At 40.9% G+C, this 19,663-nt stretch overlaps 1 protein-coding gene across 1 annotated transcript in view; it reads left to right on the top strand.

The window, feature by feature from the left end:
* The window catches only part of top3b (DNA topoisomerase III beta), a 30,025-nt gene extending 10,866 nt beyond the window's left edge, over positions 1-19,159 (top strand). Inside the window, exons 6-18 of the mRNA XM_030060889.1 lie at positions 2,144-2,300; positions 2,387-2,500; positions 3,034-3,124; positions 5,663-5,817; positions 6,012-6,117; positions 8,043-8,189; positions 9,676-9,849; positions 10,009-10,137; positions 11,252-11,401; positions 11,770-11,870; positions 16,416-16,617; positions 17,139-17,326; positions 18,742-19,159. Coding sequence (XP_029916749.1) covers positions 2,144-2,300; positions 2,387-2,500; positions 3,034-3,124; positions 5,663-5,817; positions 6,012-6,117; positions 8,043-8,189; positions 9,676-9,849; positions 10,009-10,137; positions 11,252-11,401; positions 11,770-11,870; positions 16,416-16,617; positions 17,139-17,326; positions 18,742-19,023 — 1,996 coding nt within the window. The 3' untranslated portion in view covers positions 19,024-19,159. The remainder of the gene's footprint in view (positions 1-2,143; positions 2,301-2,386; positions 2,501-3,033; positions 3,125-5,662; positions 5,818-6,011; positions 6,118-8,042; positions 8,190-9,675; positions 9,850-10,008; positions 10,138-11,251; positions 11,402-11,769; positions 11,871-16,415; positions 16,618-17,138; positions 17,327-18,741) is intronic.
* Positions 19,160-19,663: the final 504 nt, after the last annotated feature.

Raw genomic sequence — 19,663 nt, forward strand, 5'->3', positions numbered from 1 at the left:
TGGGTAAAAATATCGATTCATCAGTGCATTGCAATATATTTTTTCGCAATTCAATGTCGATTCAGAAAAGCCTCTGAATCGATTCAAAACACCTCCGTGTGATTTGCGTTGTACGGACACACTGTACACAACTACAACATGGAAGCAAGTAGCAGCAGCGTTAAGTCGGCGCCTACGACTTTAAAATCTGACGTTTGGGATCACTTTGGATTTAAATGTGTAAACTGTGTGTTAACTGTGCTAGGCAGTATTAAAGTACTGCAGTAATACCACGAACCTGCGCAGCCACCTTAGCCGACACCATACCGATGTTATGCAGCAACCTGTGGCTAAACCAAAACAGATGCAACTCGACACATCCTTTTACGCATTATTACACGAGAGAGTGTGCTTGATGCTGACGGAACTCAGCGCAAGTGCCTCGTTTCTGGTCGCGTTACTGAAGTGACAATAATGACGGTCAAGCACACCCTCTCGTGTAATAATGTTATTATACAACTATTACCAACAAAATAAAATGTATAATCAAAATGTATTCATATTGTGAGCATTTCGCCCTCAAAATATCAAAGTTTTTTTTTTGTTTTTTTTTTTGCTAATATTGTCTCAGTTTCAGCGGAAGACATGAGATCTGACGTTAACTAGCCCTTGTCAGCCAGCCAACCTGGGCTTATCATGTTTTCTAGACATCGTGATTCCCCAAAACTGAATAAATACCACACATAGCAACATAAAACTGCTTTGCTAGCTCAATCATGTAACTAGAATATCCGCTGGAAAAAATATTTTTTTCATGGACTGATAGTTACACTGCTTTCCAGTGTCGGTGCCGTAAAAACATCTTTTAATAAACTCACTGGCAGATGTTTTATTTCAGCTGGGGGTGTGTTACTCCAAGTTAACATCAGCTCCGATTAATATGGCTAAGCAGCAAAAATTATTTGTGCATTTCGACTTATTACTGAATTGATATCGAAGTGTTTAAATCAAATCAAATCAAATCGAAATCGAATTGTGAGGTTCTTAACAATACCCAGCCCTAGTCTGTTTACACCTCTAATGCGATGGGGACACAAATTTCCCAGGCCACCTCGGAATGCGTCCTGAGATTTGATCACTCAGGACGCATTTAGGATGCATTGCTACTGTTTACCCCTGTACTTAGAGGTGTCAACTTGTGCTTGGATTTCTCAGGACGGATGTTAATACCAGGTGGGAACAAGGCCATGGTGTCTGGGACTGATAAATGTATTTACATGGGGGGTTGAAACATTTTCAGATACAACTATAAAAAGTTTATTGTCTGCAGGTGTGGAAGTTTGCCTTTGGTTTCACTATAAAAGACACTATACATAAAACAATACATAGGTTATAGGTAAAATGGAAGTCTTGATGAACTCCAGCAGTATTGACCCCTGTAAAGTACATCAGTGCAATATAGTAATGTGGCATAAATGCAAGTGTGCAGGAGATAGACTTATATTGTGCAACAATACTGAGTCTCAGGATAACTGCCACATCCATCTGTATCTGTAGCCTGGATCTGTGGATCTTAGTTTCGTTTAGGACCTTAATAGCCCTTGGGACAAATATTTCTATTAGCCTTCAGTAATCATTAATGTTTCCCCTGAGGGTAAAATTTCAAATTCTATATGTAATGGATGAGAAGAGACCATTCATAATTTTGTAAGCTTTGCCTATTGTTAGTTCTTCAGATCTTATCACAGAGCTGTAATCTGTACAGCGTTACAATTCATCACTTCGTTGAGTGTGAATGTGAATTGTTCTGCAAGACAAACAATAAAGATGTTCTCTTTTCTGCAGTCCCTCTCAAATGGTAAAAATATTCTCTGTCCTACAGTTTGTGCCAAAATGAGTCAAGAATGACATTCTTTATGACAACACTTGCCAGGAAAGTCAGCTCCAGGGTTGATTTTGCCAGCACCAAAAACTTGTTTGAGTAAATGTGCCCTGGCCCAGCACCAGTAGTGGCACCATGTCGGTGAAAAAGGGGTGGTGATACCCAGTGGTTGAGAAACACTGCCAGAAGCCCATGTCCTTGTTCATGAGATCCCTTACAATTAATCAGTGGTAACGATGAATTTAATACTTGACTTTGTCTTGTTGGTCAAATATATTTCAGGTTCCAGACCAAGTATTTCCAAGGTAAGTATGGCAACCTGGATTCCTCCTTGATCTCATTTGGACCCTGCCAGACCCCAACTCTAGGCTTCTGTGTTGAGCGCCATGACAAGATCCAGTCTTTCAAACCAGAGACGTACTGGGTGATTCAGGCAAAGGTAAGATCCCCAGATTCAGTCCCCTGTCGTAATGCAGTTTGACTCACCAGGGTTATAGTAACAGGCACGTGCTGTGTTTGTGTCAGGTGTTCAAAGGAAAGGAGAGCCCTCTGACGCTGGATTGGAATAGGGTGAGGGTCTTCGACAGGGAAGTGGGCCAGATGTTTGTTAACCTGGCCAAGACCTCCAGGGAGGCCCGGGTAAGAGCAGACCCAACACTATACAATTTATTCTCCCTGGAAGACTTTTTTCCCCTCATAGATTCAGTTACAATCAGACACCTCAAAAGAATAAAGATCTTTTCATCAATCTTGGTGTAGCTGATACACCAAAACTAATTTAGATTGTTTCTGTTTCATTTTATTTATTTATTTATTACAAATTATATATATATATTTTTTGATATTGTGTTATATTGATACAGTCAGTTTGATCATTATTTTAATAGGCTAACAGTGTCATTGTTTATTTTTTGTGCATACATTTAACTCTGATTTTAATAAATGTGTATCTTGCAAACACCAGAGTTATTCTCTTGCCTATTCATATTAACACTTTTATTTATTGGCAACAGTACAGCCACGTCTGGAAATGAGTTCAACAGATGAAATGTAAACTCATCGTCATAATGCAGCTAACTTTGGCTAAACTTGCAGTTTTGCAAGATTTCAATCCTCCTTTCAAACAGATTTGGAGCTCACCTCAAAAGTGTGTAATTCTGTCCGTTCTACAGGTGGAGTCAGTGAGTAAAAAGGAGAAGGCCAAGCAGAGGCCTCAGGCCTTGAACACAGTGGAGATGTTGCGAGTAGCCAGCTCAGCCCTAGGTATGTTAGCAGTTACGTAAGTCCCTGATGCTACTGATAAACTTCAACTTGCCTGATTTGTCTCCCATCTTTCTGTTATGTCAAGACAGGCTTTAGTTGTTTGGGTATACTGTTGAGGTCCCAGCAAGTGGCAGAAGTCAGTATTAGTTTAGTGTAACAATGCCTTCATCATGAAGCAGTTAAGTGAGAGCAGCCATTCTGACTGGCTAAAATCTTTGTGCAAAGTCTAAGCACCACTCTTTAAATGGTTTTATATTGTGCTACAGTAATTATAGGGAATTGTGTTGAAAAATATCAGTGAATTTGGTGCAGTATTGGCTTTTCTCAGTGTAAATATTTTGGCAAAATAATGAGAGTCACATATATATGCAGAGCAACCTTTTTTGAGAAATGCTCTTAGGTTCTTGGCTCACTGGCCCTATTCAGACCCGGTGTTTTGTATGCCCACTCCATAAGCAAATACTTACATCACCTCCATTCATTTCTGCTCCTGTGGCCTTCCTTTATTGTGACCAGGGACACACATGGATTAAAACTACAAAATATGTCGATTAATGTGTCCCAGGCGACATCGAATGTGGTTTGAGTGAGCAGATCTCAATGTATTGTCAAACCGTTTTGTGTTCACACCTGCACTTAGTGCCAGGGTTTCCCCCAGAATTTTTTGAAACTGTGGTGCTGAGGTGGACGACGACCCCCCCCCCCCCCCCCCCCCCCCCCCCCCCCAACATTTAGGTTGGGGGGGGGGGGGGCTAAAATATGTATTGACAATATGTTTTTTTCTTCCACATAAAATTCGGAGGCTGCAGCCTTTTTTAAGTTTTGTGCGATTTACATTGCTATATATTGCAAGACTGTATTATTGGCACAGTGTGCAGCCTGGCTGAGAGCACTTCATCTTTCTTTTTTTTTTTGGAAAAAGAGCTCTAAGGCTATATTGTAGTTCAACTCAGCCAGAGGTGGCCCATTGATGCTGAGCAGCATGCATGCTGCCAGATGGTCCCCCTGCAGCCTGTTCCTCAGGTCTGTCTTCACCTACACATAAATACAATTTAAAGTGAGTGGAACTTGGTAAATTGAGAAAAACCAAACCATCTCTGACTTACAGTTTACTATTAACCAAATGGCTAAAAACGGCCCTGCCTCGAGGTAGGGACTCGGAGCGGTCCGAAAACTCCTGGGTGGGGCTTGGGGTTTACTTGGTGCCGACTGGATTTACTCTCGGCGTGATGTGGTGTCAACAGAAAGCAAACAGCCGGGCGCCAGGCGTCCCTAGCAACACGGCCAACACTACCAAGCTAACGCTAACGTGCTAGCTAACGTTAGCTAACAGTAACAACACACTTTTTAGCCGGCATTTTTAGGGACGCTAACGTTTGCTTTAGGGAACGTTAGCTAACGCTAATAACAGGTTTTTTTTAACAACACGCATTTTGATGCCCCGGTCATGGTCGTGCAGCCGCCCGGTAACTTTACAGGAACGTCCTCTCACTCGACCCTCTCAGTGGAGACACGGCAGGTGAGAGGGCAGAGCCAGAGGACGTTCCTGTAGCAGCTCCTGCCCCCCAAATATTACCAGGAACACTGCAGAAGCCCCAGCCACAAGCCATCCACAACCTGAAAAAGCTCCAGCCCCGTCATGTCATATTTGGCTTTGACTATGACTGAACATTTGCTCTCACTATAAGGAAAAAAATTCGGGATATATATCGTATATCTATATTCAGCCAAAATATGTCGGGATATGACTTTTGGTCCATATCGCCCAGCCCTACTGTCGGTCGCAATGCAATGTTAACATTAATAACATTAGGGTCGTTTTCACAGGCTTGAACAAAAAATGGATTAAACTTAATCTTGCTTAGGTACCTTGCTCTCGCCCTTTTCTCTCCCTCTGCTTTTCACCGCCTCCACTCTTGAGCGCGCAGCAGTAGCACAAAGCAGGCGGGTGATAACTCCGGTGCGTTTTCAAAATAAAATTAATTGCGGCGTAGTGTAACATGTCGCGATATTTAATTTATCATTTAAAACTCTGATCATAGTAAGTATATGTGCGCAAATATATGCTATGTGTGTATGTAGGGTCGTTTTCACAGGTCATTCATACAATATACTTTAAATTGTGTTAACACCCGAAAAAAAAAAAAATCATCATTCCCAAGCCGTGGCGGCTTTTATTTAGCCGTGGCGGTGCGCCACGATCAATTACATGTAGCGGAAACCCTGCTTAGTGCTACCTGCTTTTGATTGAATCACCCAACACAGATGTTAATACCATGTCTGAACAGCCCCATAGAAAGTTCTCCTCCCTGTAGAAACCTTTTGTGAATCTGGACCTTGGTTTTATTTCAGGTGCTGTCCTAACCAGCAGTAACGCCTCTTAACTGCATGTAACTTCACTCACTGACAAGTCACCATGTCGTCCATATCCAAATTCATTCATCATGTTGGATTTTTCTCCAGTTTATCTGTATATTGATTGAGTTTCATTCATGTTTTTTCAACTCAAAAGACAAGAGTGATGTTTTGTTGTCTCAGGTATGGGTCCACAGCATGCCATGCAGATTGCAGAGCGCCTGTACACGCAAGGCTACATTAGCTACCCACGCACTGAAACCACCCACTACCCAGAGAACTTTGACCTAAAGGGAACCCTGAAGCAGCAGATGAGCAACCCCCTGTGGGGGCAGGAGGTGAGGGCCACCACAGGACCAACGATACAAAAACCCCCCAAAAAACTCACTTATCAACTGATAGATAAAATACTAGCTTTGCATGGACATATAAGTACACTCATGGGCCTGAACTGCACAGTTTCCTTGAGTACACCGACTGATGAAATCCTTTGGAATGTGCATACACGCAGTTTGTCTTACTTTTCCATCAGGTGAAGGCTCTGTTGTCAGCTGGATTGAATCGACCCAGGAAAGGAATGGATGCAGGAGACCATCCTCCCATCACCCCGATGCGGGCTGCTTCAGAGGGAGAGCTGGGTTTGTTATAACTCTGTTTATGTCTGGTTGTATATCTCATTTTACAGTGATGTTGTCCCCAAGTCTTAAATACCTATTAACAAAGACATCAGCTGGCAATGGCATTCCTCAGTCGCAATGTCGTACTTAAATTCAAGGCCTCAAAAGGTCTCCAACACTGTTGAAGATAGCTTTTCAAGAATTAAAATCAGTTGTCGAAGTCTTAAAAATAATATACACTGGCTTTCCAATGAGAGATCGGGTTTGTCATGAAGACCTGCTTAGGAGTAACAAAGGAAAAAACAGCATAAAGTGTCACAAAGTGTCATAAAGTCACTGCACCTTGGCATAGATCTCTCTCTTTGGAGTCTTTGGAGCTCTACTGGAGCAATGGAACAACATTCTTCCAAAATATACTGTACATATAGAGGGGGATTATGGTTGGGCTGCAATGTGTAAAGCCCTCATTACAAAGACAAATGCACATTTGAAAGTTCAGTGTGCAAAAACATTAGGCAAGACCACTAAGAGAATGCAACAAACCTGAATGCTGGACCCCAACAGTGAGGGGGTCTGCTGGCTCTGTTAATGCTGAGGGGGGGCATTTTCCATTTGTCCCCTTAGAAGGAAGGCTCACTGCAAAGTTATTTGGAGTGATCACCTTTATGATGAAATATTCAATCCCTCCGTTGGGAATGTTCTGTTCCAGGGTGACAACACCCCCAAAGAGCATGAGGGCTCTCGGAATGGTTTGATGAGGCTGAAAATGATGTAAATCATTTGCTGTGGCCTTCACACTCACCACCTCTCAACCCAGCTGGACTCCTATGGGATATTTTGGACTCCACCACCATCATCAAAACACCAAATGAGGGAATATATGTAGGAATAATGATGTTCCATCACTCCAGGAGAGTTCAAGAGACTTGGAGAAACTATGCCAAGGAGCACTGAAGCTGTTCTGGTGGCTCGTAGTGGCCTGACACCTCACTAATGCCCCTTTTCCACTAGTACCTACTCAGCTCGACTCGGCTCGACTCGGCTCGACTCGGCTCGACTCTACTCGGTTTAAGAGCTTTTCCATTAGGTCGTAGTTCCTGCTAGCAGGTCCCATTTTAGCACCTACTCAGCCGGGGTTCCAAGCAAGCTGAGTCGAGCTGAGTCGAGCTGAAAATGTGACGTTAACGCCGTGCAGGCAACTGATTGGACAGAGAGTGACGAGAGCGACTCCTGCACGAAAACAAAACCCGACATTTAAAAAAAAAAAAAAAAAAAAAAAAAGGCAACAGCGGCCGTGCACATTGGTCGTCAGTGAAGTTGTCAACGTCGGAAAATGGCAAGCACACCGCTACCGCGGTCAAATAAAGACGTGGAGACTTTTCTGAGCTTGGTGGCGGCCCAAAGAATCCAGAGGGAGCTGGACGGTGCGCCGCCTTGCTATGACGACTCCACCCACGGCGAGGTGCTACTCAACTGTAATGGAAAACCACCTAAACCGTGTCAAGGCGAGTAGAGTCGAGCCGAGTCGAACCGAGTAGATACTAATGGAAAAGGGCCATAAATCACTCTATTTGTTTTTCCTTCACTTTGTTACCTGTCTGTATATTCCGATAACTCTGAAGTTGTTTTCATTTGCATTTTGGTGTCAAAATTTGTCTTACCTCTCATTGTACCTGGAAGTAAAATGGCCTTAACAGGTCTTAAATTTAACTACATTGAAATTGACGACAACCTGACAGTGCAATTAGGTAATTATTTCTTTTCATACCACCCTGAGATGCATTTACTCGTACGCATTTCAGTGGCACCGTTTGAGTAGGGGTGCCTTGCACACCTAAAGGGTGATCGACAAAATGGTTGATGTAGATGCTGTGACAGATTTAGATCATATTTGTAACATATTTACCCCTTTACCCTGGAACTTTCTGGTCTTGCCTACTTTACAGGAAGTGACGGCTGGCAGCTGTATGAGTACATCACGCGACATTTCATAGCTACTGTCAGCGAAGACTGCAAGTACCTGCAGACCACCATTGACTTTAGCATTGGCACCGAGGCCTTCTCATGCACTGGCAAAACCCTCCTGTCACCAGGTAAGAGCTTCTGGCTAGATCCTGAGCTCGCCCCTGTATGCACCAGTTCCTCTGATTGTTTCTCAAAGCCACTCTATACAGGTTTGTTTCAAATGGCAGCACAAAGTGACAGTTTTAGAAAGTATTAAAGCTTGAGTACACAGAAATCCTGTAACATGACATGAGAAAAACAGTAGTGCACAAAGCCCACTGGTCAACCTTTTGTCTCTCAGTTTCAGACCCGCAGATAAATGCACCATCTCTGGCTACACTGCAGTCTGTTTTTTTTTTTTTTTTTTTTTTTTTTTTTCTTTTCTGGTTTGTTTTTTGTTTTGTTTGTTGTGACTGAAATGACCTGGCGTTGATTCGAATCAACCCTCAATCTTTTGTATTTTCCCTTTTTTATATAAGATAATAATGATTTTTCCATAGCTTGGAGAACAATAATAATAATAATAATTAAAAAAAACTACTGTCAAATCTGCATTTATAAGGACAGTGGAGCTGGCAGTATAATACAGAGAAAGACTGCATACAGTGGCTATAAAAAATATTCACTTCCCTTGACATTTTGTTGTACTACAAAATTAGTGCATTCATATTTGTTGTCAAATCTGGGCAAGAGTGGAATTAATTTGCATATCATTACATACCAGATATAAAAATTCAAAAATAACAGTATAGTTTGTAAAAAAAAAAAAAAAAAAATCTTTACTCACTTGGCTGATATTCTGTCACTACAAAATATTGATTGAAATATTGATTTTTAAAATATATTATTACTTTATTTTGAAGGTACAGTGATACATTTTGAATGCATTTATTTAAAGTTGCTCCAATACATTGCCTGCTGGGAAGTTGTGTACACTGTACTTTCCGTCCTACTTTCTCCAATAACTTACATAGTTGCTTCTGCCAACAGAGCTGGGATGGGGGTTATGTTTTTGCCCCATTCTATTTGCTTGATTGTTTGTTGTTGTTTGTTTGCATAATATCTTAAACTATGAACGCATTTGCATGAAACTTTGTGGAAAGGTTAGTCATGGGCACTGATTTGCCAAAGTGTTGTTTGACAGTAGGTGTAGCTTCTCACAAATACATGTAACTTGCAAATGGATTTACACAACATCATGAAACCTTCTGGACATGTTGGTCATGGGGCAAGGAGGAATGTATTCACTTTTCACACTGATTGGTCAGATACATGTTGCAGTGAGAGTGATTCATGTTTGGTGAATATCCAACACGTGTAATTGGCATATGTGTTGCTTTCTAGTTAAACGAGAGAAGATAACAGAATGGTGGTTTAATTTTTAAAAAAAAAATGCAAAAAGTCAAGGGAGTAATACAGACACTGTCATTATCTAGTTAAAAGTGAAGAAACCAAACTTGTACATTACGTTATGGAATATCAGTCAGTCATTCATTCTAATGGCTGCTAAAAAAACATTTGATAGTATTTTTGTCATTGTATGGTGACTTGACCAACTGTGTAATCTGTCCACAGGTTACACAGAGGTGATGCCATGGCAGGGCATCCCTCAGGAGGAGGCCATGCCAGTTTGTGAGCGTGGAGAAACTTTCACGGTGGACGAAATCAAGCTGGTGGAGAAGCAGACCAGCCCCCCGGACTACCTGACTGAAGCTGAGCTCATCACTTTGATGGAGAAACACGGCATTGGTATGCACCTGACCTGAAAACTGGACATAAGAATGAGGAAAGCAAGATAGAATTCAAGAAGGAAGAAGGAAAGAAATAAACATCTTGATGTTGCTCACGCTATGTATGTCTTTGCTCTTGTGCACTATAGCAAACAAGTCTGACATTACCCTCCTGCAGGTACTGATGCCAGCATCCCCGTCCATATCAACAACATCTGCCAAAGGAACTATGTGACAGTGGAGCATGGACGCAAGCTGAAACCCACAAACCTGGGCATTGTCCTGGTACATGGCTACTACAAGACAGGTCTTTGCCCAATACAGTTTTCTCTTTGCCTTTGTGTTTATTTGTGGTTTGTACCAGTGCATCCCACTAAGTCCATAGGCTTGTAGAGTGTTGCTGAATTGCCAGTGGGACACGGGATTGGTCAAAACAGTCTAGTTCACTGAAATACATTGACTGCATTATGAGAATAAGTGAGAATTCAGATTTCACTCAGAAGTACTTCTTTTTTAAAAAATTTTTGGGCATTTCTGCTTTTATTTGACAGTTACAGTAGAGAGATACATGAAAGGTAGGGGAGAGAGAGGGGATAACATGCAGCAAATGGCCTCGGGTTGGATACGAACCCAGGACACTGCGATCAGGACTCAGTCTTAACAAGGGGTACGCACTCTCTACTAGATTTGTCAAAAATTGCTCACCACAACGAGTGTCAGAGGGTGGAACGGAAAAGAAAAGTGCGGTGTCAGTGGCATAGCAATTGTGGAAGAAGCTGTGGGATGTGATGACAACAAAGCTAAGCAAGCTAGTTTGGAGAAAGAAGAGTAAGGCACCAGGATGGAGCCCTGGGGGATCCCAGTGAGAGAGTCCACTCTGAGGACAGTTAACCTCTGTCTGCTAAGTGTTGTCTAACTGGCAGGAGTCAAATCGTGTTCAGTGTTTTGGAAAGAAAAGAAGGCATCAATTACTGGTCTGTGATTTTTGACATGAGATGGGTCAAAGGTAGGGTTCAGGAGGAGAGGTGTGACTAGCTAACTACAAGGCATATGCTATGTAGACACTGTCCTCTCTAAGCTGCATGACTGTGTATCTGCATATGACTGCTGCAGTTGCCTGTGCAGGTTGAAAGACTTGCTGCACAAGGTAGTTTTATTCAAGAATATTCAAGAATTGTCAAGGATGCGCCAAAATTTGGACTCCACTTGACATATTTATGCCAGTAACACACAACTATTGATCCTGTCCACACCCCCACCACTACCACTGTCATAATAAAGGCTTTAAATGCAAATTTATCGCTTAATTTCAGTTAAAATTGAAATACCAATGTTTTTTCCAGAATTTCCCTGGTTGGGATCAATAAAGTATATCTATCTATCTATCTATCTATTTTCCTGCATGGGCATGCGTTTTGCAGATGCAGAGCTTGTGCTGCCCACCATACGCAGTGCTGTGGAGAAGCAGCTGAACCTGATAGCCTTGGGAAAGGCCAACTACCAGCAGGTCCTGCAGCACACCCTGGACATCTTCAAGAGAAAGTTTCACTACTTTGTGGACTCCATCAGCAGTAAGTCAGCTTTGGTAGAAGTCCATTTGTGCAAGAAAGAGAGGAAGGGAGGGACATGCAGCCATCCAAGGGAAGACTTTTTGGCAAGTGCTGTAGTATAGTAATGAACAACACAAGGAATAATGAAAAACCACAACACACTCCCATTTGTTGATTTATTTGACAATGTTTGTTTTGTATATACATTCTGTACATATTAGGCTAAGCATGAAAAATCACTGGTATGGTCCTTAAGAAAAATTCTATTATTTTAACCTGAGCCTTGCAATTGTACTGCTAAACAAAGTGAAATATTTCTGTTGAGACACATCAGTGTTTACATCCCTAAGCAGCCTCAGTTTAGCATAACATTTGGTTGTGTTTTGCAGGCATGGATGAGCTGATGGAGGTGTCCTTTTCCCCCATTGCTGCCACTGGAAAGCCCCTGTCCCGCTGTGGAAAGTGCCACCGCTTCATGAAGTACATCCAGGTCAGTAACACCACGCTGAGCCACAAAACTATGAGGGACGAAAAATGACAAAACAATAAATAAATGAATAAATAAATAAATACGCATATAAATATATAAATGCATAAATAATTAAATTAATAAATATTTCTACATTTATTTATTTCTTTATTTCTGTTTTTATTCATGCATTTATTTATTTATTTGTGTATTTATACATTTATGCATGTATTTATTTATTTATTTTTACATTTATTTATTTATTTATTTATTCATTTCTACATTTATTTATTCATTTATTTATTTATATATTTATTTTTACATTTATTTATTTATACTTTTATTTATTTCTACATTTATTCATTTATTTATTCCTTCTTTTATTTCTACATTTATTTATTCATTTCTACATTTATTTATTTATTTCTACATTTATTTATTTATTCCTACATTTATTTCTGTATTTCTACATTTCCACATTTATTTATTTCTGTATTTCTGTGTCGTATGTTAATAAGGTGGGCGGTTCTTACATTAGTCTTAAGCACGATTGGTTTGTGGGTGTGATCCTATCCACTGCTACTACCTGGACCATAGACATATGGCCTGGACTGGCAGTAGCAGTGGATAGCAGTGGACTAGCTAGCTACTAGGGCCAGACTTTTCCACGTCGTCGACGTTACGTCGACCCGTCAACACCGGGAGATTTTTGGGGGGCTAGCGGGGCTCTAACCGGAGGGAGGGAGGGGTTGTAGTGGAGCACCGACACACACGGTCGGCGCTCTACTACAGCCTCCTCACCCCCCCGGTCGCCCGGTCGGCGCTCCACTACAACCCCTCCCTCCCTCCGGTTAGAGCCCCGCTAGCCCCCCAAAAATCTCCCGGTGTTGACGGGTCGACGTAACGTCGACGACGTGGAAAAGTCTGGCCCTAGTAGCTAGCTAGTCCACTGCTATCCACTGCTACTGCCAGTCCAGGCCATATGTCTATGGTCCAGGTAGTAGCAGTGGATAGGATCACACCCACAAACCAATCGTGCTTAAGACTAATGTAAGAACCGCCCACCTTATTAACATACGACACAGAAATACAGAAATAAATAAATGTGGAAATGTAGAAATACAGAAATAAATGTAGGAATAAATAAATAAATGTAGAAATAAATAAATAAATGTAGAAATGAATAAATAAATGTAGAAATAAAAGAAGGAATAAATAAATGAATAAATGTAGAAATAAATAAAAGTATAAATAAATAAATGTAAAAATAAATATATAAATAAATAAATGAATAAATAAATGTAGAAATGAATAAATAAATAAATAAATAAATGTAAAAATAAATAAATAAATACATGCATAAATGTATAAATACACAAATAAATAAATAAATGCATGAATAAAAACAGAAATAAAGAAATAAATAAATGTAGAAATATTTATTAATTTAATTATTTATGCATTTATATATTTATATGCGTATTTATTTATTTATTCATTTATTTATTGTTTTGTCATTTTTCGTCCCTCATACAAAACAGACAACTGGATCTGCAAACAAACTTAGTGACCATCCTGTCCTCTTTGGTCTACCACTCAACTGTCCTCTCCTCAGTCATCTTAAATGTCAGCAGCCTGCCCATGGCCTTTAGTACTAATGCTAAGCAGTCAGCAACTCGGCACAGTGAGTCATCATCATGGGCCTGGATGTCTCCCAATTCCTACCCAAGCATCCATGGCACTTCCTCAGTTTAATTTAGTATAACTCCTCTTTGACTGGCATGGGTTACTGACCTGATTAATTTATGCATATATATTTGTTTTCAATGGCATGAGACAGAAAGTGAATTATGGAAAGTTTTCCTGAACAGGCAAGGTTCTACACCATAGGTTTTCACTTCGAACATTTATTTGTGTTATATGTTATTCATCAAGAAATTCTGCTGTCTTAAGGGATGATAAAATTTTCTTGTTTAATATTTGTGAGCACCATCTTCATCATCTACTAAGACTTGAGGTTTGCTTAAAGTCAGTAACTGTAATAAAATGGAATTTTAGGGGCCACGTTTTCTTCAAGTAATCTGCTCCAGCAGGGCTGGGTGGGCTTTAGTTCCCCTCATAAAGTAACAATATTGTTGCAACTCACCCGTCCAAGCAAAAAGGAAAATTACTGAATTACTACCATCTTACTGTCACTGCAACATGAAGTGAACTATGGAAAGATTTCCATATCTTAGCAAATTATTTTTAGCTAACATTGATCAGGAGTCTACTTACTAAAAACTTCCACTTTGAGGCGTGTAGCAGTAGAATTGTGAGAAAGTGCAAGGCACCCTTGGTGCTACATGGCGGCTTTATGTCCATGAACCGCACAAAATTGGTATGCGATGCTAACAAGCCAGCACTTACTGTTACTTACCTCTGTTTTTTAAACCTAGTGGAAAATAGTGGGTGCAGTTGAGGAGTCAGATGAGGACAGGAGGATTAAAAACTGAGGTCATGTTTTGATTGGAACATCCACAGTACCTTCTCATCCCTCTCCAGCAAAAACTGATCATTTGACTCAGGAGAAATCACTCGAGTGGCCCATCTCTGCGTAGAACTGATGTCAGATTATCAGTTTCGTGATTTCTACACTCAGTGATGACAATAAAAAAAAATATTTTTGTGAAAAATGACAATATCTCTTTGAGGAAACATGAATGACTGAAACGAGAACACAAGCTGTTTAAGGCCATTGTGTGATGTGTGACTTATTTGCCGCTGGTGGCATCCAGCAGGAATTGCAGCATCATCAGCAGGTCTGTGGCATAGCCTGCAGAGGCTGGTAATTGATGCATGTGATCAAGTCACATTTTCCTTCTGTAGAAGTATGAGATATATTGGAATAGACACACTACATTTAAAAATGTTCACATTTTGAATTATGGGCACTGTGTGCTATGGTGTAGGTAAAACCATACTTATTGCACCTTTTCAAACTCAATCAAAGTTTTTACAAAAGTTACAGTGGTTGCCTGTGACGCACAACCAGATGCCGAGGCATTACTAATGCTCCTCTCCTGACCACTTGATGTCTGGATGCTGCCTTCAGCCAGCAGCCACATCAAAAAAAGGACCTTTTAACTGCCAAAGCCGTCAAGCTGCCTTTTATCAGCGCTTCCACCTGACCACAGAACTCCATGAATAAATCATGAGAGTGCCGATCTATTGGTCATCATCAATGTAATTATATCTGAAAAAATACATAGTGGATTGCATGTGACTGTTAAGTGGTGTGTTCTGGCAAAACCGCTGCCAAGCAAGGCACAAGGTAACCTCTGGATGACGTCCACTGAGAGATATGTAACATCCGGAACTGACTTTCCAGCACTGTTGTGTGTGTTTGTGTGTGTGTGGTGGAGAGGTGACTCATGTTCATTGTCGATGTACGTTTGTTCTGTTTTGCATTAATTAAATTACAAGGCAGTTTCTCAATGACGTCAGTCATCTGAGTTTATATGAGGAATTCAGCACATGTATAACTCATGTTATAATAGTGCATCTTTGTATTTGTATTTTATTTGTATTTGTATTATTATTATTTCTTATGTTTATTTCTTTTGGTTAGAATTTATACATTGATAAAGTGAAGTATAAAAATCTGTACTCTGAGCCCAGATGATTCTCCGGTGATTTTATCTAATACTGCTCGGTCCTGTGTAGAACCAGTACTGTTCAAACATGTAGTCCACAATCCGGGGCCAAGATCTCCCTGTATGATGAGTGATTAGTTATGTTAATTATTAGCATACTGGTTCTGTATGCAGACAAGAGCAACAGTTTCTCCTGTTTTTCAGCCAGGGCCAAAAAAAAAGATTCCCCTAAATGTTGTAATTTTATATTTGACAATTTTTAAATGCATAGAAGAGGCAGTGCACAGGAGCGTCCCAGTGCATATAGGACAAAGTCTCAAAGTGAGACTTTTTTACATAAATTTTGCAATACATTCAGTTTTTGCGGTGTCAGTCAAACTCTGTTTTAAATGTGTGGCTTTGCATGTCTCACCTCAGAGAGATCTTTCCATCTTTCCAAGTCATTCCTGTGTGATTAAAACACTGCAGTATATTTCATGCAGATTTTACTTCCATATCTCCTGCACAGAAATATGAGCTGTAGCCTCATTTCCCTATCTTAGCTCTTATATTTTTTATTGTAAAATCCATATTTGAACCAGGACGTTGCAGTTACAGGATATAGGTATTATTTAACCTCTTCAACCCTGCTGATCCCATTGGTTGGTTTATTACTCGTGTGTTGCTTTGTTCAAACCCACAGAATTTTATACACCAAATATGTGCTGCTGAATTCCAGGGGAATATCTATAGAATGATGCACAAGAAACTGGGATATAATCTCTTTAATGTAATGCTGCAGCCATAAAACAACAGCATGTTGGACGTGTGATGTAGCTTCAGTGAAGTGTTGCAACCTGCAGATACAGAATATGTGTGATGCAGTTATACAATATGGGGGCAAAAAATGCGTATGTCCAGCCCTCATCATGCCACTAATTCTCCCCTCCAGGCCAAGCCCAGCAGGCTGCACTGCTCCCACTGTGATGAGACCTACAGCCTTCCCCAGAATGGAGCCATCAAGCTGTACAAGGAGCTGCGCTGCCCGCTCGACGACTTTGAGCTGGTGCTGTGGACGTCTGGAGCCCGGGGCAAGAGTTACCCCCTCTGCCCCTACTGCTTCAGCAACCCACCCTTCCGGGACATGAAGAAAGGTGGGGCACAGACTCAGAGTTGAAACTTCTTCTTAAAACGTTTAGAATATAGAGGCGGTTGTTGAAAAGAGAGTGAATGGCTTTTTTTATTTAAAATGACAATCTATTATCTATTATTTCTTCATTAATTTGGTTATATATGTGACAGTATAAATTTTGCAACTACAATCATTCCAGCCTGCTGCTGAGCCATAAAAAATCCCTCTTTGGCTACTTGGCTACTAACCAATTAGCCATGACCTGTTTGTTTTTTAAATCTGCACCGATGGTGTTCAGGTTATAAAAAAATGTTTGCGCATGTACTTGGGGTGTGGGTGGGTGGGTTTTTTTTATTATCCAGAATTCTTGAAAATCCAAACAAATCAGTGACAAATGATGACATGACTTATGAGGCATATAGAGGACATTAGCTTTCTTTCCATCCAGAAAACAAATCAAAACAAATTTCAAATTCTGTGAGTTCTGTTTTAATGTATGTTTGCTCCTTCTACCCCTCATTCCCTGTTTCTCTACTGTCCCAGGTATGGGATGTAATGAGTGCACCCACCCATCCTGCCAGCACTCTCTCAACTCTCTGGGCATTGGACAGTGTGTGGAGTGTGATAGTGGGGTTTTGGTGCTGGATCCCACCTCAGGACCAAAATGGAGGATGGCCTGTAATAAATGCACTGTGGTGGTGCATTTCTTCGAACATGCACACAGGGTGCAGGTAAGAGCATTACTTTTTGTACTGCAAATGGAGACAAAATGAAAGCAAAAAGAATATGGAATAAAAACCATTTTCAACGAGCTGGGATCATTCTCAGCTCTCATTACTGTATGTAACCCTTTGAACAAATTGACTAGAAGAAAAAAATGGGAAAAAAATGACTCATTAGAAAGACATGACTGAAAATGACCAGAAAACAACCAGAAAAACCAGAAAAACCAGAAAAAAATGAAAAAAGACAAAAATCTATTTATAACTATTATGACTATATATTTCAAATTAAATTAAAAGAACATTACCACAGGGCACCCTAGTGGCTCACCTGGTGGAAAGCATGCCACATATCATGGCTGGGTTCTTGGGTTAAATATAGCAGAAATTCAGAAAGCGGGAAAAAAACAAACAAACAAAAAACAACAACAACAAAAAGACCACAAAATTATCCCCAAATTGTGAATTCCAAAATAATCAACCCCCTCCAAGCCAGCCAGGAGGGAGATGGGCACTGGCTGGGCAGGTATTAGCTTGTTATGACCAGCTCAAAGGCCACCACAGAAAGAGGGAGACGCACGCCACACTTGATGATAATAAACTCAAATTTATTAAAATAAGTATCAAATCTGTAAGTGCAGTGAGGTGTGGGCGTCAGAGTCAGTGATGTTTGGAGGTGTATGACTGCAGCAACCTGTATGGGGTGCGTGTTGTTTGAGTAAAACACAAAACAAAATGCAAAAAACAAACAAGCTGGGTTTGTAGGAAGAAGGCAAGTGGATGGTCTCCAGGTAGGCAGGCTTATATGGGCCTCTGGGACACTGGCCAGGAGTTCCCAGTTACTGCTTGTTGGCATCTCAGCTCCACCCCTCCACCCCTCCCAGGACCTGCAACACAACACACCCACACTGGACCAAAGGAAAGACACTTGAGCGACACAAGCTCTAATCAAGTACAAAGAGTTAGTTAAATAAAAACAACTGAAAACAAATCAAATCGATTCAAACAGCTAATCCATCCATTAGATGAATTAAAAAAGCAGCTGAGTCACTTCTGTGCCCTGGTTTTAAGAACTGATAGCGCTGATTAGCTTGTTCTTTTCTCAAGATAGTTATTGCTGGCCATATTTCTTGCTGTCTGCAGACAAAACAAAAAATTCATCCCGCATTTTTCAGATTCTTATAGTCTGCATAATAGTGACAGCATGTCATGCATTTCTGGCAGTTTATTACTCAATAAAAAAAACTGTAAACCACTTGAAAAGTGACTTTGGATTACTTTGGATGCTCATCTGGTGAAAGTCCCCTCTGTTTTATGATAGCCTCTTTGTATTGTCTGCAAAATGTTCTATGATCTCTCCTGACCGCAGAGGAAGCCCTAAACACAGCTTTTTGTGCTCTTTTTTTCTGTTCTGCCGTCCACAGGTTGCTCAGGAGAGCTGTGATGCTTGCGATGCCTCTCTGGTGGCAGTGGACTTCAACAAAACTCGCACTCCGCTCCCTGCCGGCGAGACCCAACACACCGGCTGTGTCTTCTGTGACTCGGTCTTCCAGGACCTGGTGGAGCTCAAACACGCTGCCATGAGGCACCCCATGCACCGGGGCGGGGGGGCCAGACGAGGAGGGCGGGGCAGAGGCCGGGGACGCCGCGGCAACCCCAAAAAACCTAAAGACAAAATGGCTGCCTTAGCAGCTTACTTTGTGTAGAATGTTGACCAGGTTGTTCCCTTTAAACATGTGTAGTACACAGCTGTAGCTGCTTGGACTTTATGTTTTTACATGAGTACATGTCTGCCTGTTACACAAAAGGACAGAAATAAAACATGGATTTAAAAAAGGTTTACTATAAGCCTTCTAATGAACCTTCACCCAATCTTCAGCTATTTTGAGATACAGTTTTCTTCTTGCACTCCCTTCCATCTTTTCCTTAAATTCAGGAGATGTCCAAATTGAAAACAATGGCTTGGTGTTTTAGCAGACCGCTGCACGTTCATTGATTTCTCTGTTGTCTCCATCTTTCCCTGTAGAATAAGATGCCCACTGTTGTTGTCATCACGATTGCTTCTTCAGGTCCTACTATTTGTTGTTTCCAGCTGGGAACTTGGACCAACTTAGTTTTAGTCAAAATACTCAGTTATTCAAAATTAGGTTTTTACAAACCAGAACAGAACCAGTTCCTTGTTGGTTGAAAAAGCCTAAGTGTCAATTTTGATGTATGTTTTGGTCGTTGTCTTGTTGAAAAGTCCATCTATGGCCAAGTCTGCACCCCCTGGTACTGAGCTAAAACATTCTGGTACATAATGGAATTTATTTAGCCATAGATCTTATCAAGAGCCCCTGCACTAGT

This window comes from Myripristis murdjan, chromosome 9 (genome assembly GCF_902150065.1).
Source record: "Myripristis murdjan chromosome 9, fMyrMur1.1, whole genome shotgun sequence".
NCBI lineage: Eukaryota > Metazoa > Chordata > Actinopteri > Holocentriformes > Holocentridae > Myripristis > Myripristis murdjan.